Below are 20,202 nucleotides of genomic sequence, written 5' to 3' on the forward strand. Positions count from 1 at the left end.
GGCCACTGGACATCTGGGTAGGGGTGCCAGGAGGTTTCACTCCCTTTGGACAAAGGCTTTCAAGGTGAGGGAGGGGAGTTCTGAAAGGCCCTGGGGAATCAGAGGAGGTGACCTGGGTTAAGGATAGCAGCAGAGGTGTACATGGTGCTTTACAGCCCCAAAGCACCTTTAGATTAGCCCAGCCTATCCTTGTGTGGTGGGTATGGAGGGTCTGGGAGGCTCGATAGTAGTAATCTCTGAAGTTTGGGTGCTCGCTGCACTTCCTGTGCTCATTGCGTTGGAGTATTTTCTCATGGACTGCTAACCCTAGCCTTGGGAAGGTTGGCCCCATCGTGCAGATCGGGAAACAGGCATGGAGAGGTTTAGCAAATTGCTTCAGGTCACACGGGTAGGAAATGGTGGAGTTGGGACTTTGGAGACCTCCAGTTGTGTCTTCTTTCCACTATGTTACTTGGAAATTGCCAAGGAAACTTTCAGGGTGATGGATATGTTCCTGATCTCAATTGTGGCGACAGTTTCACAGGCATACCTATGCCAAAACTGATCAGACTGTACACTTTGAATATGTGCAGATTATTATTATTTGGGGGCAGGGGGGGTCTTTTTTTTTCTTTTTTTCTTTTGGCCACGCTGTGCAGCTTGCAGGATCTCAGTTCCCCAACCAGGGATTGAACCCAGGCCATGGCAGTGAGAGCCCAGAATCCTAACCACTAGGCCACCAGGGGACTCCCCTATATGCAGATTATTATATGTCAGTTGTACCTCAATAAAGCTGTGAAAAAAAAAGTATTTCCCACCAAATGTTTCTTCAGGGGCTCAAAGCCCCCAGGGAGAGGCCACCTGGATATCCTCCGGCTCTGGGACAAGGTGGGATCATTATGGCCTGGGAGAGATTCTCACAGACTTAGCGGCTGCTTTCAGGTAGTTTTGGCCACTCCTCCTTCTCTCATTGCTCCACCACTAGGCATGGGCTGGCACAAGGTTGGCACAGGGGATGGGGGGCTGCATACCGATCTCTTGAGTGAATTGCCACTCAGCTTCCATTGATCCTGAGAGAGACCCCCATGAGATACTGTCCTTATTCTCCCTGCAGAGCCTCTTTCTTGCCAGTCACTCCTATAGCAAGAGTGGCTGAGTCCAGAGAGGGAGAGAGAGGGCGAAGACACAGGCCCTGCGCTGGAGAACCCCACAGTCAGGCTGGAGTGCGGGCAGGTGGGAGAGTGCTGTGCAGGGGCAGGAGGCACCAGTGAGGGCCGAGGAGTTGGAGCAGGTCTCCTCGACATGGTGCTGGCTCCTGAGGGATGGGTGAGATGGAGATGAAGACATGGGGAGGGTGCTTCTGGTAGGAGGCACCATCAAGAACAAAGGCCTGGGGACTTCCCTGGTGGCGCAGTGGTTAAGAATCCGCCTGCCAGTGCAAGGGAGATGGGTTCGAGCCCTGGTCTGGGAAGATCCCACATGCCACGAAGCAACTAAGCCCGTGTGCCACAACTACTGAGCCCTTATGCCACAACTACTGAAGCCCGCACGCCTAGAGCCCGTGCTCTGCAACAAGAGAAGCCACCACAATGAGAAGCCCATACACCACAATGAAGCGTAGCCCCCGCTCGCCACAACCAGAGAAAACCTGTGCGCAGCAACGAAGACCCAATGCAGCCAAAAATGGATAAATAAATAAATAAATTTATTAAAAAGAAAAAAAACGAGAACAAAGGCCTGGCCAGAGGAGACGGTGGCTTGAAGATCCATGGGAGTCTGGGCTGGACTGGCAGGAAGTGGCCAGAATACAGAGGCCCTTGAAGGCTGGGCAGGGAAGGGGAACCATGGTTGCTCATGGGGCAAGAACAGGGCCTGGAGGGTTACCACATTTGGACTGGGGCTGAAGTCGGTTCTCCAGGGCCTGACTCTGATGGGGAAACAGAAGTTTCTGTTCTGCACGTGTGCGTGCAAGCATGCAGAAATGTAAATGAAGCCCATGGGTAGGCTTGGGTCACGAGGACTCAAAGAGAAAGCCTCTGAGGAGGTGTATAAGTTTTAGGGCTGCCATAACAAATTGCCACAAACTGAGTGGCTTAAGGCAACCTCACAGTTCCTGTAGGGTAGAAATCCAACATCAAGGCATCAGCAGGGTCATGTGCCCTCTGGAGGGAGGCTCTAGGAAAGAATCCTTCCTTGCCTCTTCCTAGCTTCTGGTGGTTGCCTGCAATCCTTAGTGTTCTTTGGCTTGCAAGTGCATCACTCAAATTACTGCCTGCATCTTCACGTGGCTGTCTTCCCTTTGTGTGTGTCTGTCTCTGTGTCCAAATTTCCCTCTCCTTATAAGGATACCAGTCATTGGATTAGGGCCCACCCTAACTCAGTATGACCTCATCTTAACTTGGTTACATCTGCAAAGATCCTATTTCCAAATAAGTTTGCACTCACAGATACTGGGGGTTAGGACTTGAACTTATCTCTTTTGGGCACATTCAACTCAGAACAGGGAGTTTGGGAGAAGGAAGCCCCCATAGCTTCCCTCTGGGGGTCAGACAAGCACACATGAGATTATTTTTCTGAAAAGAGAACAATAGCTTTGAATCTAAAAAAAGAGACAGATAGACTTAATGCCTGGCTGCTTAAAGTGTGGTCACGGACCAGCAGCATTGGTGCCACCTGGGAGCCTGTTAGAAATGCAGAATCTCAGATTCCTCCCCACACCTATGGAGGCAAAATCTGCATTTTAACAAAGTCCCCTGGTGACTTGGAAGCACATTACAGTATGAGAAGCGCTGCTTTAATAAAAATCTGACTTTTATTTGCTTTTCCATCCATGGTCAGTCTAGCCTGCTGGTCTCTGTGCACGAGTCGGCCTGGTTGAGAGTAGGCACTCGTGCTGTCCTTTGTTCTCTCTTTTCATGTAACATGTTCTTGAGTTTCTCTCCCCTGTGTTGAGGTTGCCCACGTACTTGGCCTTTGTGGAGAGCATCAGGCTTGTTGAGCCAGTCCCTTTGTTGTGTTCCTGGGCTGTGTTCAGCTTTTGGCTGTTTATAAACGTTGCTGCCATGAACAGCTCTGTACATGTTCCCTTGGGGTTAGTTCCTTGAGGTGGAATTTCCGGAATCAAAGTGCGTGAGCAGTTGTGAACTCTTATCATATCTTATCACTTGTATAGCCCTATGGAACCTGCCATCACAGCAGGTTTCTCCATTCTACCCAGCAGTCCATAGGAACCCAATTTGGGAGGTCAAGTGGCGGAAAAGGCTTTGGAGCCAGACAGGTCAGGGTTCAAATCTGCTACTTTTTTGCTGTGTGACACTGGGCAAATTACTTAACATCTCTGAGCTTGGGGTTGCTCTTCTATAATATTGTAATAGTGCTGTATACTTTGTAGGGATTTTATAAAGATGATAATGAGATCACTAACATCCATTTATTGAGCACTTTCTGTGAGTTACCTCATTTAATCCTTACGTTCCTCTGAGTAGCCATGATCATCCACTTTTCCTTTTTACAGAAGAGAAAACTGAGGCTGGGGTTAAGTAGCTTGCCCGAGGTGCCACTGTATGCACTGTGCGTGCCCAAGCCCAGGGTTGTCATGTCTGGACCGTTAAGGTTGAGTAAAGTATGGATGAAAGAAGATACTGAGCACAGCGCTCTAGCACGCAACCTGGCTCAGCACTTGCTGGCTGTCTGCCTTCTCTTCCCACGCCTTTATCAGTTTCCTTGGGTTACTCTCCAGTAGTGGTATCTAGTCCAGCATTGTTTTAGCTGGACATCATTGACGATTCCCCAGTTTTGTTTTACGTACAGACTTTCAGTGAGATGACTCAGAGGTCTGGGGTTAGATCAGCTGGCTCTGATCCCTGCAGCTAACTGGCTTCTTCTTCCCCAGGGACAAGGATGGCCAGACTGCCTGTGGCCATGAGCGCTCCTCAGTACTCCTGGGGCTGAGGCTGGGCTGGCCGCCATGGGGCTGGGTGGGCCCTGGGCCTGGCTGCTGGGCCTGCCCACGGCCATGGTCTATGGCTCCCTGGCCCTCTTCATCTCTGTCCTGCACAATGTGTTCCTGCTTTACTACGTGGACACCTTTGTCTCAGTGTACAAGATCAACAAAGCTGCCTTCTGGGTCGGAGAGGTAGGTCAGAGCTGGGGCAGCTAGCCAGGGTGGGAGCCAGGAGCTTGGGGCAAGCCGGGTTGCCCACCGAGATTCAGCAAGAAAAGCTGGAGCTGGAGGCCTTGATGACTCCTCAGTGAGGATTATGCCAGGTCTCCTGGCCTCTGTCTTATGAGCCAGGCACTGTTCTATGTATGCACATTTATAATATATTCACATATATTTATCAGCTGGGCCCTGGATGGGTGGGAGTTTGATGGGACAGTCGCTATGGGTTATAACAGAGGGACTAACCTGAGCAAAGGTTTGCAGGAAGGAAAGCTGGGGTCATCTTTGAGAGGTGGTGAGCAGGCTGGGATGGAGAAAGCTCTGGAGAGGAGGCTGCCTGGAGCCCACCTGCCTGTTTCCCCTCTGCCCACAGACGGTGTTTCTCCTCTGGAACAGCCTCAATGACCCCCTCTTCGGCTGGCTGAGTGACCGTCAGTTCCTCAGCTCCCAGCCCCGGTTTGTTTCCCGAGGATGGTTCTGTCCCACCTACCCCTCCCCAGAGCTGGAGGACCCCTGCCTGTGTTTGGGGTGGGGAAAGAAAGGGAGACCATTTTCAGCTGTTGTCCAGGCTTCCTCCTTTCCCAAGGTCAGGCAGACTCTGTCCAGTTTGAAGAAGTGGCCTTGACTGGCTGCTGCCTTGCTCACCTCAGGGAGAAATTTACCCCCGCTTGGCTTATCAGGCCCTCAGGACGGGGCTCCATGCAGCAAACACTCTCTGCTGCTTCTGGCAGATTTCTTTAGCCCATCCCTGCTTGGGCCCATCACTGCCCCCAAGCTTGAGAAATGGGTATCCCACCACCCTTTGGCTGTCAGCCCTGGCAGGCTGGTAAGAGAGCAGAGGGGAGAGTGTACCCACTGGTGAGTTGTGCTTCCTAAATCAGGGGTTGAACTCAGGGCTCAGTGGGACCACCCTGGTGTGAGTCCCATGCTTTGGGCCTCTGTTGTTCCCTCCTCTGGGCCCCGGGCAGGGGGAACTGGGGCCTGCCAAGGCTGCAGGGGCATCTCCCAACGGCGCCCCTCTCCCTGGCAGGTCAGGCGCCAGGCTCTCCTCAAGGGCCGTGGTGCTGGCACGGGTGCGGGCACTGGGCTGGCATGGGCCGCTGCTGGCGCTGTCGTTCCTGGCGTTCTGGGTGCCCTGGGCCCCAGCTGGCCTGCAGTTCTTGCTGTGCCTGTGCCTCTACGATGGCTTCCTGACGCTCGTGGACCTGCACCATCATGCCTTGCTGGCCGACCTGGCCCTCTCAGCCCACGACCGCACCCACCTCAACTTCTACTGCTCCCTCTTCAGTGCGGCTGGCTCCCTGTCTGTCTTTGCCTCCTACGCCTTCTGGAACAAAGAAGACTTCTCTTCCTTCCGCGCCTTCTGCCTGGCACTGGCCGCTGGCTCTGGGCTGGGCTTTGTGGGTGCCACACGGCTGCTGAGGTGGCGGGTGGAGGCGGCCAGCAGGGAACCGGGGTGCCCAACCCTGGCTGTGGATGGCGGGTGAGTGGCCAGCTCTGGCTCTCCAGGGTCCCGCCAGCACTCTGCTGGGTGTGACTGCCGTGCTGGGGACCCTGGCTGGTGGATGGCTGCCGGGTGGGGGATGGCTCTGGCCCAGCCTAGGCCGTTCTTGACTCCCCTCTGCCCCGCAGCCTGTGTGAAGAAGAAGAGCTGCTTCTGGGCGGCGAGGAGGCGGGCAGCGTCACCTTGGGCCAGTACCTCTGGCAGCTGGCCCGCCACCGGAACTTCCTGTGGTTCGTGGGCATGGACCTGGTGCAGGTACGGGAGCAGTGCCTCCACCCAGGATGGCTACGAATGCCTCACTCAAGGGAACAGGCTCCTCAGAAGCTGGGAAATCAGTTCTGGCCTCTCCTGAGAATGGCTGGGCCATTCAATGGCAGGAACACAGGTTGGGCTGTTAGATACCTGGATTCTAGCAGCATCTGAGCTCCTGGCTCTCTGCGTCATCTTAGGCTTGTCTCAGTCTCTCGGGGCAGCCATGTCCTCACCTGCAAAGCGAGGATATGAAAAAGAGGTGCCCCTTTGGGGACTTTTAAAACTCCACATGCCATACCTAAAACATATGTAGTATGTAAGCCAACCAAATTTAGAAATAGATTGTTTCTGTGTCATTAAGCTTGTTTTAGCATTGATGGGTTTTACAAGAGAAAAAGCTTTTAATTGTTCTAATGACAATTTTGTCATTCCTTCTAACTTTTAGCAAAATTGGATGAGCACAGGAAGTTGGTTTCAGGTTTTGTTCTGGCATGTTCCACACCGAGGGACATGGGGTGGAGGCCGCCCTTGCTCCTGCTGCTCCACCCGCTGGCTTCTGCCCTCTTCCTGGCCTCCTCACTGTCCCTGTTGGTTGCAGGTCTTTCACTGCCACTTCAACAGCAACTTCTTCCCCCTCTTCCTGGAGCATCTGCTGTCAGACCACATCTCCCTCTCCACAGGCTCCTTCCTGTTGGGTGAGTGGGTGCCTCGGGCAGGCCGGAAGGACAAAGGCTTGCACCCCAGAGCCCCTAGCCCGGCTGTAGGCACAGCCGCCTCCCCAGCTGGGGCCCAGGTGGCAGAGGGCAGAATCCGTGCTGGGGTTGCACCTCCAGCCCCCGGCTCTGTTTTCCAGAGGGAGGAAGGGAGCCTCTGTGGGTTTGAGGGGGTAGGGCTGCCCTCATGGTGGTCCTCTGGGTGGCGGTGACACCCAGAGGTGAAGTGGCACAGTGGCTGGTTCACAGGGAGGACTACTGTCCTGACAGGCCTGGGTGTGTGTCGTGACCGTGCTTATTCACTGTGTGGCCTTGGGTGTGTTTTATTTCATCTCTTTGGGCCTCCACTTCTCTGTAAAGTAGGAATAATAATAGTACTTACCTTAAAGGGTCGTGAGGACTAAATAAAAGGGTGTGAAGCTCTTAGCACGGAGCCTGAACCTCGTTAGTGTTGGATCAGTGCAGACTCTGATTCCGATGGCTAACCGTGGGCAGTTGTGGAGGTTGTGGCAGTGCCCCCTGACGAGGCCGCACCCCCTTCCCCAGGCATCTCCTATGTCGCTCCGCATCTCAACAATCTCTACTTCCTGCCCCTGTGCCGGCGCTGGGGCGTCTACGCTGTGGTGCGTGGGCTCTTCCTGCTCAAGCTGGGCCTGAGCCTGCTCATGCTGTGCGCCGGCCCCGACCGCCCTGGCCTGCTCTGCCTGTTCATTGCCAGGTATGCCCTGCCCTCCTTCATCCCCACACCTCTGTCCCACCCCTTCATTTTTGTCTGCTCTCTCTCCGCCGGCAGCAACCGTGTCTTCACTGAGGGCACCTGTAAGCTGTTGACCTTGGTGGTCACTGACCTGGTGGACGAGGACCTGGTGCTGAACCACCGCAAGCAGGCGGCCTCAGCGCTTCTCTTTGGCATGGTGGCCTTGGTGACCAAGCCAGGCCAGACCTTCGCCCCACTGCTGGGCACCTGGCTGCTGTGCTTCTACACAGGTGAGAGCCCAGGGGCTGGCACGGGGCTCTGGAGGCTCCAGGCAGCACAGCTTACCTGGTGTACCAGCTGATCAGCCTGGGATCTGGGTCCATTGAGGGAGAGAATGGCAACCAGCCAACAGAGGCTGGGTCTGGGCCGCCCCCGGCTGCCACTCCTCCTCTGCCTCTCTGCATGTGGATAGAGGAACTGGGTTACACTCTTTCATTCATTCATTCAACAAATATGTATGGAATACCTTCTCTGCCAGGTGCTGCTCTAGGTGCCTCTAGGGAGGGAGATAACAAAATAAGACAGACAAGGTCTTTGCCATCGTGGAGCTTATATTCTAGTCGGGGTGGGGGTAGGGTTGGCAATAAACAGCCAAACAGGTAGTGATAAGTGTGTTGGTAAAACTAGCCAGTGTGACTGAGAAGCTGCTTAGTGTGGTCCGGGAAGGTCTCTCTGAGGAGGTGACACCCAGGATGTGAACTGAATGGCAAGGATTTGGTCTACAAAGATCTCATCAAATCCCAGATAGAACTGGAAGTGGGCCCAAGTTATCAAGAGTGGTTTGGCAGACTTCCCTGGTGGTGCAGTGGTTAAGAATCCATCTGCCAATGCAGGGGACACGGGTTCAAGCCCTGGTCCGGGAAGATCCCACATGCCACGGAGCAACTAAGCCCATGCGCCACAACTACTGAGCCTGCACTCTAGAGCCGCGAGCCACAACTACTGAGCCCACGTGCCACAACTACTAAAGCCAGTACGCCGAGAGCCCATGCTCCGCAAAAAGAGAAGCCACCGCAGTGAGAAGCCCGCGCACCGTGTAGCCCTGGCTCGCCGCAACTAGAGAAAGCCCGCACACAACGAAGACCCAACGCAGCCAAAAATAAAGAAAGAAATAAATTTATTAAAAAAAAAAAAGAGTGGTTTGGAGATGAGGCTGGAAAAGTGAAGAGGGCTCTGTAGATCTGGGCAGGGTTTGGATTTTATTCTCAGTGCAGCTATTGGGTGGCTTTTAAGTAGGGGAGTGGCCTCGTCTGATTTACACGCTTTAAAGTTCACTCTGACTGCTGCACGGAGGATGGGCTGTAGGGAGGCTGTGGCACAGGCAATGGAGACTTGGAGCAGGTGGGGCCGGGGGCTGAAAAGAAGTGTTTGTTTTGGGCTGTGTTTTGGAGTTGGGGGAAGTGAAGGATTGGCTGTTGGGGAGTGGTGAAATTAACTGAGGAATCTAGGAAGACTTCGAGGTTATTGGGGGAATGGCGGTGCCATTCCCCAAGAAGAGAAGAACAGGGGAGAAGCAAGTCTGGGGGAGGAATCAAGAGTTGCCATTTGGACATGTGCCCGTGGCGTGTGAGATGCGGCACCGTGGACTGTGGAGGAGACCAGGGCTGACCTGTTCTTTCTGCGGACTCTCTCGTCCTAGGTCATGATCTCTTCCAGCAGCCCACACTGACGCCTGTGGGGAGTGCCCAGCCCTGGCCAGAGCCCCCGGCTCCACCCCCACCACAGGCCCCGACGCTCCGCCAGGGCTGCTTCTACCTGCTGGTGCTGGTGCCCATCACCTGTGCTCTGCTGCAGCTGTTCACCTGGTCCCAGTTCACGCTGTATGGGAGACGCCTGCACGCGGTCAAAGCCCAGCGTCAGAACCTGTCACGGGCCCAAACCCTGGACGTTAAGACGGTGTGAGGGGAGCGGCAAGGCCACCCTGCTGAGGACACTACCTGCAGCCCTGGGCGGCCAGCCTCTTTCACCTTCCTGGGGTGCAGCCTGGAGGACAGATGGCGGAGTGGGAGCTCCTGGGGCTGAGCAGGGAGCGTCACTGAGGTCTAAGTTCCTGCTTGGCTGTCGGGCCCAGCTTGGGCAAGCGTTGGGGCGTTTGTGCTCAGGGACCCACTTCCTCCTATGCGGCAGGAGGCAGAAGAGGATCACGAAGGGAGGGGGGGCCCGCCCTGTGGTCACGTGGGGTTGCTGTGGGCACAGAGGCCTATCCCCCTACCTGGCTGGGGCCGGCGCCCTATGTGGGCTCGGAAACCACTTTGGCCCAGTCAGAGGAAGCTGACTGAGTCCCACCTGCCCCTTGCGGTGGCTTCTCTCAGAACTCTCTGCCTCAGCTTTGCGTGGAGTAGCACGCCCTAGCTGCTGCAGGGCGCCCGCGCCCCCAGCTGGCCTCTCAGCGATGTTTATTTCATCACAGACTGATCGAAGTCGGTCATTTCTATTCCCACTCCTGAGGTCTGTGCTGTGTGTGGGAGTGGTGGTTGGGGAACAGGATTCCTTACTTAATAAGAGCAGCCTGAGAGCATTTTCAGAGATGAGTGGGGGGCCACCCACATCAGAGTCACTGGGGTAGCAGGGAGAGCCTGCAGGCCCATGGCCGCATGGGCCCTTGGGAGCAAAACAGCTTTCAGGCCTGCGGTCGTAGCCCCAGAGCGTTTCCCATGTACCACTGCTGGACGTGGTGGGCAAGGAGGAGTGACCACTTCTAGGCTAGAGGTCCTTAACCTTGGAGTCGCTGGGGAGCTTGCAAAGATGCTGGTGTCTGAGTTGTTCCCCAAGATTCTGATTTCGTGGGTTTGGGTACTGCCTGGCACTGGGGTTTTGGAAAGCTCTGTGGTGACTTTACTGTGCAGCTGGGACTGAGAACCTCTGCTTGAGGTCAGCGTTTCTCGGCCTTGGCACTACAGTTGGGGCTGGGCTGTTCTTTGTTGTGGATGTTTAGCAGCATCCCTGGCCTCTGCCTACTAGATGTCAGTAGCATCTCCCTCCAGTTGTGACGACCAGACATCTCCAGGCATTGCCAAGTGTGTCCTAAGGGGCAAAACTGACTTTTTTTTTTTTTTGCGGTATGCGGGCCTCTCACTGTTGTGGCCTCTCCTGTTGCGGATCACAGGCTCCTGACGGGCAGGCTCAGTGGCCATGGCTCACGGGCCCAGCCACTCCGCGGCATGTGGGATCTTCCCGGACTGGGGCATGAACCCGTGTCCCCTGCATCGGCAGGTGGACTCTCAACCACTGCGCCACCAAGGAAGCCCCGAAACTGACTTTGATTGGGAACCACTGCTCTAGGCCAATGGTTATTTGAGGGTGTGCACAGCGGTTAAGAATGGATTAACATTTGTAAAGTGCCTGGAAAACCGCTCCCCTCCCACCAAGTATACAGGTTTAAAATGGAGAACTGATTAATCAGAATATCTGCGCGTGGGCCCTGGGAACAGTATTTTAATAAGCTTCTGACTTCAGAGATGTGAAGAGCTGGCCCCCTCATTTGGGGTGGAGTCTCATCCATGGGCTTGGGCATGTGCACAGGCCTGGGACCCTCATTCCTGACCTGGTCTTTGGGCTTCGTTGTGAACACCAGCTTCACTGCGTCCACCTGACAGGCTGGGGCTTAGGCTGGGGCTTGGGCTAGGGTCAGGCCAAGTCTGGCTGGTGCAACAGTGCCCTCTAGAGGACAGACTAGGCCCAGTCACAGCCTCAGATTCCGGGCCCACAGCTCCTCCCTCCTCCCACCCTGCACTGGCTACAGACAGAGGCCCAGCTGATGTGTCTATTGGAACGAGTTTATTTAAGTACACTGGGCCCCACCAGGCAACATGGTTTGTGCGAGGCTGTGCGAGGGACAGGCTTGGGCCAAGGGCGGGGGAGGTGAGCTGGTTAAGCACACTGCAGTCTGTGGGTCGCCACATCGCTTTCACACACACCTGCTGCTGCGGCCCACACCTGGCAGGGCCTTTGGTCGTTGGACGGCATGGGGGAGAATACTGCCTGGAATCTGGGATCAGGGCAGGTCTTGGTGTCACAGGTGAGGGTGCCGGTGAATATCTGCTAGCCCCAGCTTTGCACCATCTGGCCTGAAGAGCCTTGGGACCACTGCCAGGCCAGCCCAGTCCAGGGTAGGCACCTGGCCCCACTGGACCAGAGGAGGTGAGCCTGAGCCCATCAGCTCCTGGCACTCTGGTCTGGCCCCTCCCTAACCAAACAAGTGCAAAGACAAGAATGGCACAAATCAGCCCAGAGGGGGCCATCTCGCCTCTACAACCTAGTCCCCCCTGGGTCAGCTAGCGTGGGAAAAAGCAACTTAATTGCAGCTCTTTCTCCAGTCCTAAGGAGGCTGGATCCCCAAAACCCCTCCTTTGCTAGCAGCCTCTGCCAAAGGGTGATTCTACCTCCTGTTTCAGAAAATCCAACCAGCAACCAGCCTGTTGATTCCAGGGTGGTGAGCAAGTGGAAGAGGGAGAAAGAGGCTGGAGTGACTTTGAGTGTAGCCTCTGATCCCAAATGGTCCTGAGGCCTATGGATACTGTCAGTTCACCGTTAGCAGGGAGTGGCGGGGCCCTGGAAGCTATGCTAAGCTTAGGTGCTGTAAACGTTAGTGTGAACAGGGTGACTGGCGGGCAGGAGGCAGTGAGCTCCCTCACTCCAGTCCCTGTACTGTACAAACACTTCAATAAATAAAACTGAAGATGGCTTTGCCCATGGATGGATGGAAAGCAAGGGCCTGGGGCCGACAGGCTCCTGAAACTCTCCCGAGGTCCCTGGATGGGGGTTGGGGGTTAGAGCGTTAACTCTGCCACCCGTCAGAAGTAGCACTACTCCTGCCCTCCTCAAATGCCCCAGTGTGGTCCTGGTCTCCAGGTGAAGCTGAGGGCATCCTGCCCCCTCCTGATACCGAAGTCTCAGTAACCGCTCCTGGAGTGCTTTTCCAGCTTTCTAAACCCAAACTGCAACAAAACCAGACAGAACTCAACCCTGGCCCTCAGTCTGTAATCAAGAGGCATTCAGAGCAGAATGATGAGCGAGGGGAGGCGGCAGCTGCCTTGGGCCGCAGGGCACCCTGGGTGGGGTAGGGGTGGGGCTGGCCCAGCCTAGGATGGGCAGCAGCAAGGTCTCCCGGGGGTTGGGTTTACCTCCCTCCCTGTCTCCCTATGGTAGTAAACATAGTCCCACACAGCCAGCCAAAGACCCCGCTGACGGAGCAGGCCCTCTGCTAGCACTCTTCCCTGTCAGGGGCCAGTTAGTGGTCAACCCCAGGTCTCAGGCCGTCACCATCGTGGGTAGTTCATCGTCCTTTCTGGGCCCCGGGATCCCTGGGATCCCCGGGCCACACGGCACTCGCATATGCGCACACACTCGTACCCACACACCCACACACACACTCATACACACAGGCAACTCCTCGCAAACACTCCGACTCAAGAAAGCGAGTTTTAAAGTGGAGTTAACTTCAGAGAGAGGTGAAGATGATGTCCCAATATTAGAAGGTTTTCCTGTGGATGGATCGGGCACCGTCTTCCTCGTATTCCTTCTTAGAGACCCACATCTTTTTAAAGGTGTCCAGGGAGGCGAGGATGGAGCCCCTGGAGTGGAGGGAATCCAAAGGAACAATGTCAGAGAAGGGGAGTGGGTATTCATGGAGCCAGCCAGTCCCCCTGGGGCCAAACCGGACCAGGCTTTTCTTTAAAGGGATGGGGTGGTGAGGGGTAATCAATGCATTTGCTTCCTGTTCCGCTCGTATGCCCAGAAGAGCTACTCACCCAATCCATGTGGAGTACAGTCTCTCTTGCGGTGCAGATATCTGCAGGGGTGGGTGGAAGGAGGAACCTGAGACGTCCATCCTCCCCTCTCCCTTTCCCTGCCACTACTCACCTTCATGGCCAATTCTCACTGCCAGTGAGAGCCGGTGGATATATGGATACATTTCAGTGGATATATTTAATAAAACAGGCTTTAAGTTATGTCCCTGCTGGACCCTGTGGCCTCTCTGGGGGGGTACTGTGGCCAGCCTGCTCATCTGAAGAAACAGGTTCCCAGCATCCCTAAGTATCTATGGCTCCCAGGGAAGCTGGGGCTATCTGGGGGAAGATTTGGCTCCGTCGGGGGCTGGTGGGAAGCAGATTGTACAGCAGGAACCACACTCCTCCATTCAGGATCCCTCCTTCCTCAGGCAGGCCAGCTCTCCTCAGCAGTCACTAAGATGTTAGACTGTGTCACGGGGGAGCAGCCAAAGTCAGTATCCTGTCAGTGTTACAGTTTCCCTGAAAGACCACATGTGGGGCCCTCAGCCTAGCACCCTGCCACATCTGGGTATCAGAACTGCCCCCTTTGGTGAAGAGGGAGAGTGAAGATGGGTCCTCCCCTCTGGCGGGCTTCAGGAGCAGAGTAGAAGCTGGGAGCCATCTGGCGGTGCCCGAAAAACTTGGGCAGAGCAGGAGGGGAGGCCACGCCACATGGCCCTCCAGATCCTTGGAGGCTCAGTTCCACCCAGCCCCAGGCCCCGCCCCCAGCATGCTCCTACCCTGATCTTCACATCTTTCGGAGCCAATTTCTTCACTTCACTCAATAGCCTGTCACCAAAACCTGAATGGGCAGGAAAGGAGAATCTCACGTCAATTCTCTGGGCGTCTGGGCCCAGCAGTATGTGGAAGCTTCCTGGGGAAGGGCGCTGAGAGCAAAGACCAACCTTTGAACAGGGTGGAGCCTCCCGAAAGGACGATGTTAGAGAAAAGTGTGCGCCGCAGGTCCATGTCAGACTTCTGGATGGCGAACACCAGCACCTCATGGATGCCCTCGCTCTCCTCGCCGATCAGGTCCGGCCTGAACAGCAGCTCAGGTGCCCGGAATCGGGAAGGACCAATCTGCGGGGGGGCCGCAAGCTTCTCAGGCTGGGGTGGGGCTGAGGTCCCTCTGGGAGTGGGAATGGAAGAGGGCCCTCTGCCCACGGCTTAGTAACCAGGTGGCTAGGAAGGCCACGCTCAGGCAAGACCTTGTACGTCAAGGGCACAAAGAAGAACAAGGAGAGGGCTCCTGGGAACAAAAAGGAACAAACAGGGCTCCTGGGAAACTACAGAGAGGAAGCTCCTGTGTGTAATCCTAGCTCTGGCACTTGCCAGCCAGAGACTTAATAGATGGATTCATTCATTTGTGGAAATTTCTTCCTATCGATGGAGGTCCAGGGAGGTGGAACTCACCCTACACTGTGCCTAAGTGGTTAAGGACAGCACTATACCTCACCCTTCCTAGTCCCATTCCGACCTAGGAAAATGCCTCTGGTGCCTCCTCCCCCCCCACACAGGACAAGCAAAGTCCCTAGCACCTCGCTCTGCAGGAGATGCTGCAGCTCAAGAGCTATGCTGCTCCAGGCAGATGGTATGAAGGACCTGACTCCAGCCTGCCCGTGGAAAGTTTGGTTTGGGCCCAGAGCTTTTGGGGCCTGGGGGGCCTAAGGGGAGAGGTCCGGCTGCCTACCTCAATGGTGCTGCCGTCGGGCAGGTAGTACTGTGCCTTCTCCGTCTCTAGTGTCTCATCCTTCTGGGGGTTTATGGATAGGTAGCAGGCTCTCTGCAGAACCAAGCACAAGTCAGGCAGGCAGGAAACCTGGCACCTCCCCAGTCAAAGTCCCCGGGGGTGATGTGCTGCTGCAGAAATCTGCCCATTGCAGTGACTGCCCTAAAGGTCGTTAGAGCTGCATATGCTAAGTGCCACCCAGTGAGGGCTGACCGAAATCTCCCTGCTCCTTCTTAGGATATGCATTTTCACCTGCTCCACCTTCCTGGTGGGCAAGCGTGGCAACTCAGCTTTCTGGATTTGGGTCTGAGACCACACCCTAATTTTAGTCCAGACTCAGGTGTTTTTCTCCTACTACTCATACGGTTCTGGGTACTGCCTACCCAGCTCCAAGGTCTCCTAGAGCTATAGATGGCAGGAGGGTTCATTTTACCTAAAAAGAAAAAAGTATTCTCACTTCTTCAAGGATGTAAAAGAACGTATGTAATTTGTACATAATGTATAAAAACCATTAAATAAACGAGCATGGGTGTGCTCTTCACCCAGCTTAGGAAATAGAGGCAGCTCCCTTTCTACCACAAGACGGCAGCACTTTGGAAGGTGAATCCGTCAGGGTCAGGGGACCCAGCTGGAGATCACACAGCTGCCAGGAGGCCTGGCTGGGGAGGGCAGAGCCTGATCCCCAGGACAGGAGCTTCGCTGCTCTTCACTTCAGGTCATGGAGGTCCTGGCTGCTGTTCCCATTCCCTCTCCCAGCCCTGGGCCCATGGGGGCAACACTTACTTCTTTTATGGCCTTGACAATCTCAAACTCGGAGGATGAGTGGAAATCATAGCCTTCCTTGCGCAGGTAGAGGCGAAGGAAGCGAGAGACGTCCCGGCCAGCGATGTCGATGCGCATGATTGAGTGGGGCATTGCAAAGCCCTCGTAAATGGGCACGGCGTGGGTGACGCCATCCCCAGAATCCAGCACCACACCCGTGGTCCTGCCGGTGGCATAACTGAAGCAAAGGGGGCAAACCATCACCAACCCCTGCCTCCTCACTCTGGGAAGAAACTCACTTCTTGCTAGAGTTCAATGTCAGCTAAACTAAAGCTGGGGCCTGTCTTCTCCAGAAGCCTTCGACTGGACTAAGTACAAAGGCAGCCTGAGTACTGAAGAAAGCAAGCCTGTAGTGTCTGAAGGAAAGGAGCTGAGCCTCTCCAAGCTCCTTCCCCAACCCCCAGAAGAGCAGGCCTTCTAACCGCAGGAGATGGCCTGGCCTTCAACTGCTTCAGGGACCCAGCCTGAGGGACAGTTTTTACTCTTTAGACAAGAGGAAAAAATTCAAATGCCCACAGGGGTCAGGCAGGAAAAGTGAATGAGTAAAAGAAAATAATATATTCACTTTCATAAAAAACTAGCTTTTTCCCACATGGCCCTCTAGGTCTGTCCTTAGTTTTTTCTCTTTTGGTAAGGACAAGGGTACAGACATATATTTCTGTGATATGAGGGGAAAACTCCACAATGTTTCATAAATAGCAACTGACATTCTGCCTTCGTGTTGGGAGGACAACAGGCAATGGAGAGGACTGTGGTGAAGTCAAGTTTGCAAACCCTATCTAAAGTGCAGCTGCTATTTTATTTCAGCTCCAGCTGATTTTTGTTCTAGAGGAGTGCAGGCCCAGCATTACCAGATCTTCCCATTTTTTCAGAGAAGCCGGAAATTTGGATTTTGATAGGAAATGTCCTAATTTTTAAATGCTGGCTCACAATTTTTTAATGGGGCCAAACACATGCCATCTGTAGGTCACCAGTGTACGATCTTGGCAATATACCTAACCCTGGTGTGAGGCAGGTTGGGAGCATGACAGAATGACGGAGGTGTGAGAACAGGGAACACAGAGGGGTTTTCATCACGACTCTATCACCAGCCTTGCATAGCACCCGGCACGAGAAGGCCCTGAAATAATACCCGAAGTCATTAGAGGGGCCTGCAGGGAGAGCTGTTGCAGCACATGGCCTTCCCAGCAGGCTGAGTGGAGAGCCTCTGACACCAAACCAGCAGGGAGTTACGAGACTGGAAAGCAGCCTCAATGCTCTCTTTCCCACCATCCAACCTTCCCTGGCAGAGATGCTCAGGTGACTATGAATCAACCCAAAGGAGAGGCAGCCTCGACTCTGCCAAAGGACTGCTTTCCCCACAAGGGGCCAGGCTAGCCAGCCAGCTGCTACTCACAGGCTGAGCACAGCTTGCATGGAGATGAAAAGGGCTGGCACATTGAAGGTCTCGAAGAAAACTTCAGCAGCTCGTTCCCGGTTTTTCCGCGGGTTTAAAGGCGCCTCCGTCAGGAGCACAGGATGCTGGTGAAAGATGCCCAGACGGCAATCAGGGCGAGGCCAGATTCCCACCCCTCATTAGTACTGTGTGGCTGGTTGGAGAGCTCAGGCGACCTTTGTCAGCCTCTCTCCAAAAAAAGGACAAACTGGGCTTGTCACCTATCCCCACCCAAGTCAGTTTCTCAGCTTTCTAAATTCACACCCCCTTTAAAGTCTCATTCCGTCCTCACCCCCTACTCCCCTCCTTGTCTTCCAAGATTCTTATGTAGGTCCTTGTACCTACTGTATAGCTCCAATTGTCAAGATTTTGCTAAACTCTAAGTTTGGAATTATTACGATAAAAATAATAGTTAAAAAATTTTTTTCAAAATAGAAAATTAAATTTCAATATTGACTGTACTTTTAAAAAATGGAATATATCCCTCCCCTGGAAATTCTGATAAGCCTAGTATGCACCTTCCTTTTGTGTTTCTGAGTTGAGACTTCCTTTCTTAGAAGGTAAAGAGTATAGGCTCTGAAGTCTGAAAGACATGGATTTGAATCCCAGCTCTACTACCCTATTCACTGGGTGATCTTAAAAACACCACCTGGCTTCTCTGACCTTCTGTTCCCTTGTTTATAAAATGGAGATAATACTACCTGTATCTCATAGGAATGCTGTGAAGATTAAATGCAAACATGTCTGGAAAGCACATGGCCTGGTGCCTAGAACATAAGACTCAAACGCTCGTGGCAGTTTTCATCGTCATCCGCCTCATCTCTGGGGTAGGGGCTCTGCCTGCTCTGCAAACCCTGCAGGGGCACCCTGAACATAGGACCCTCACCTCCTCTGAGAAAGTCTGCAGCTGGTCCTTAGAATAGACGTATTGCCAGATGCGCTCCATGTCGTTCCAGTCCTTGACGATGCCGTGCTCCATGGGGTAGCGGATGGAGAGCAGTCCTCGGTGCTCCTGGGGGCAGAGAGCAGCACTTACAGCAACAGCCAGCCTCTCAGCAGGGCTGCCAGGTGGGCCCTGCACTTCCAGGGCCTGCAGTCCTCAACCACAGCTCAGGGTGGGCCACCCAGCCTCCAAGTCTCTAAACTGTATGCTGCGAACTGTACTCAGTGCCCAACCAACCAGCTGGCAAAGCAGAGGGCTTCTGCATTTCCGTGGGCCGCTGGGTGGCACCCTCCTCATTGCCTGGTTCCAGGACACAATCTCCTGGCGTTTGCAACCAAGGTTGGCAACAATGATTCTGTTGTTCTGCTTCTAGAAGCTGCCTGAGGAAAACTGTGCTAATTAACTGCCAAACTGTGCTAATTAACTTATCCCCAGGGTATCCCAGCTAGAATCTCCCCCCAATCACTTCTGCCAAAAAGATAACGAAGCCAGTCAACTTAATCATTGGCAATGTAGTGACAGAGTACAGAAGGAAGGCGAAAGCCCTCTTTTCTAGACTGGTCTCTATTTCCCAAAGTGGGGTTCCAGATATTTTTTCTCCAAAACCAGAGGCTGTTCCTGGGAGAAAGAAACCAACTAGGTTTACTCACTCTAGAATGAGAGAGTGAAAGGGGAGAGTTCAAGAGGAAATTGCTCCTTTTACTCGTGGCCATGTCCCACTGTGGGACACTGCCCGAGTGGGGAACAATGAAGGTCCCCTGCTGGCTTGAGGCTTCTTCAGTAGGACTGGGGATTACCTCCGCTTTGGGGCCAATGAAGATGTCGCCTTCGAGGGCACCTGCCATGACACGAACGTGTTTGGGTCTGCCCACACTACAAAAGAGAGCAGGGAGGACCATCACTTTTCATTTCATGACACAACATATGACAGAACACGGGAAGGATGTACTGATGCACGTACTTGGATGGGAAGAAATATACTCAATTCTACTGTGATTATTGTTGAGGAATGAGATTATAGTTGATTTTGATTTTCCTCTTTCTACTTTTCTGCACTTCCCACAATTTCTATAATAAACATGTATTATTTTATTTTTTTGTATTTATTATTTTAAGTCATTTGTATTTCATATATTTATTATATTTATATTATTTTATAAGTTATTAAAGCAAAATCTGGAGGATTCAATACCTCTAGTTCTTCTTTTTCCACAGTATATATGCAGATCAATAGAGACAGGGAAACAAGAATTCATTTAGGTTGATTAACTCAAAAAGTTTTTGTCTCCTTAGCCTCCTGCCCTTGCCTCTATTAAGGAAAACTATGATGTTGTAACTGACAGATGGCCTTTCTTCCTTTTTCTACTGCTTTGAGCCCCTTTCCCAGGCACCCATGCCCTTTTCCTGCCTGCAATCTCTCTGCCTTAGGAAGAAAGTGCTGAGAAAAAAACTCATTCTTGGGCTTCCCTGGTGGCGCAGTGGTTAAGAACCTGCCTGCCAACGCAGGGGACACGGGTTCAAGCCCTGGTCCGGGAAGATCCCACATGCTGCGGAGCAACTATGCCCGTGTACCACAACTACTGAGCCTGCACTCTAGAGCCTGCGTGCCACAACTACTGAAGCCCACGCGCTTAGAGCCTGTGCTCCACAACGAGAAGCCACTGCAATGAGAAGCCCTTGCGCCGCAACTAGAGAAAGCCCGCGCGCAGCAACGAAGACCCAGTGCAGCCAAAAATAGAAATAAATAAACTTATAAAAAAAAATCCAAAAACTCATTCTCACTAGGATGGTAGGTATGGTTTAATGTTAAACCCCATCCTGGGTGATAGGAGAATTTTAAGAAGAGGGTTCCATGAAGAGACGGTCATCCAAAGCAACGAGTCACCAATGATAACATTTTTGGCATCAGATAAAATCAAATTTAAAAAAATTCACCTCTCGGATTGTACCCTGAAGGCAACTGTCTGCTTACTCCAAAAGCCAGCTCCTGTCCCTTGCTTGTTGTTTTGAGTAGCAAGACTGACCCAAATGAGAGATCCTTTCTCCCTAAAAGATGGAGGGCTGACACCATAATAAAGCTGACAAGCCTCCCAAGCTTCTGACTAAGCTACAGAATGACTTACTAGTTTGGAAAG

At 53.4% G+C, this 20,202-nt stretch overlaps 3 protein-coding genes across 3 annotated transcripts in view; 1 reads left to right on the plus strand and 2 right to left on the minus strand.

Moving 5' to 3' along the window:
- Window positions 1-20,202, minus strand: part of ARMH3 (armadillo like helical domain containing 3) — a gene marked incomplete at its 3' end in the record, with an annotated part of 562,435 nt that overhangs the window by 478,293 nt on the left and 63,940 nt on the right. The gene's annotated exons all lie outside the window — the stretch shown is intronic.
- On the plus strand, window positions 3,947-9,269 carry MFSD13A (major facilitator superfamily domain containing 13A; the record flags this gene model as incomplete). The annotated part of the gene is made up of 8 exons (XM_079718064.1): window positions 3,947-4,114; window positions 4,515-4,597; window positions 5,172-5,624; window positions 5,774-5,900; window positions 6,496-6,592; window positions 7,157-7,328; window positions 7,404-7,597; window positions 9,007-9,269. 8 exons carry the CDS (start codon window positions 3,947-3,949, stop codon window positions 9,267-9,269), a joined length of 1,557 nt encoding a protein of 518 aa, XP_079574190.1.
- On the minus strand, window positions 12,334-18,916 carry ACTR1A (actin related protein 1A). Its single transcript, XM_079707614.1, has 9 exons — window positions 18,865-18,916; window positions 18,011-18,136; window positions 17,086-17,210; window positions 15,651-15,867; window positions 14,829-14,921; window positions 14,044-14,218; window positions 13,879-13,940; window positions 13,118-13,158; window positions 12,334-12,940 (listed from the first exon to the last, which is right to left on the minus strand). The coding sequence occupies exons 1-9, from the start codon at window positions 18,910-18,912 to the stop codon at window positions 12,838-12,840; spliced, it is 990 nt and encodes a 329-aa protein (XP_079563740.1). The 5' UTR covers window positions 18,913-18,916; the 3' UTR covers window positions 12,334-12,837.

Source organism: Hyperoodon ampullatus (genome assembly GCF_949752795.1).
Source record: "Hyperoodon ampullatus genome assembly, chromosome: 1".
Lineage (NCBI taxonomy): Eukaryota > Metazoa > Chordata > Mammalia > Artiodactyla > Ziphiidae > Hyperoodon > Hyperoodon ampullatus.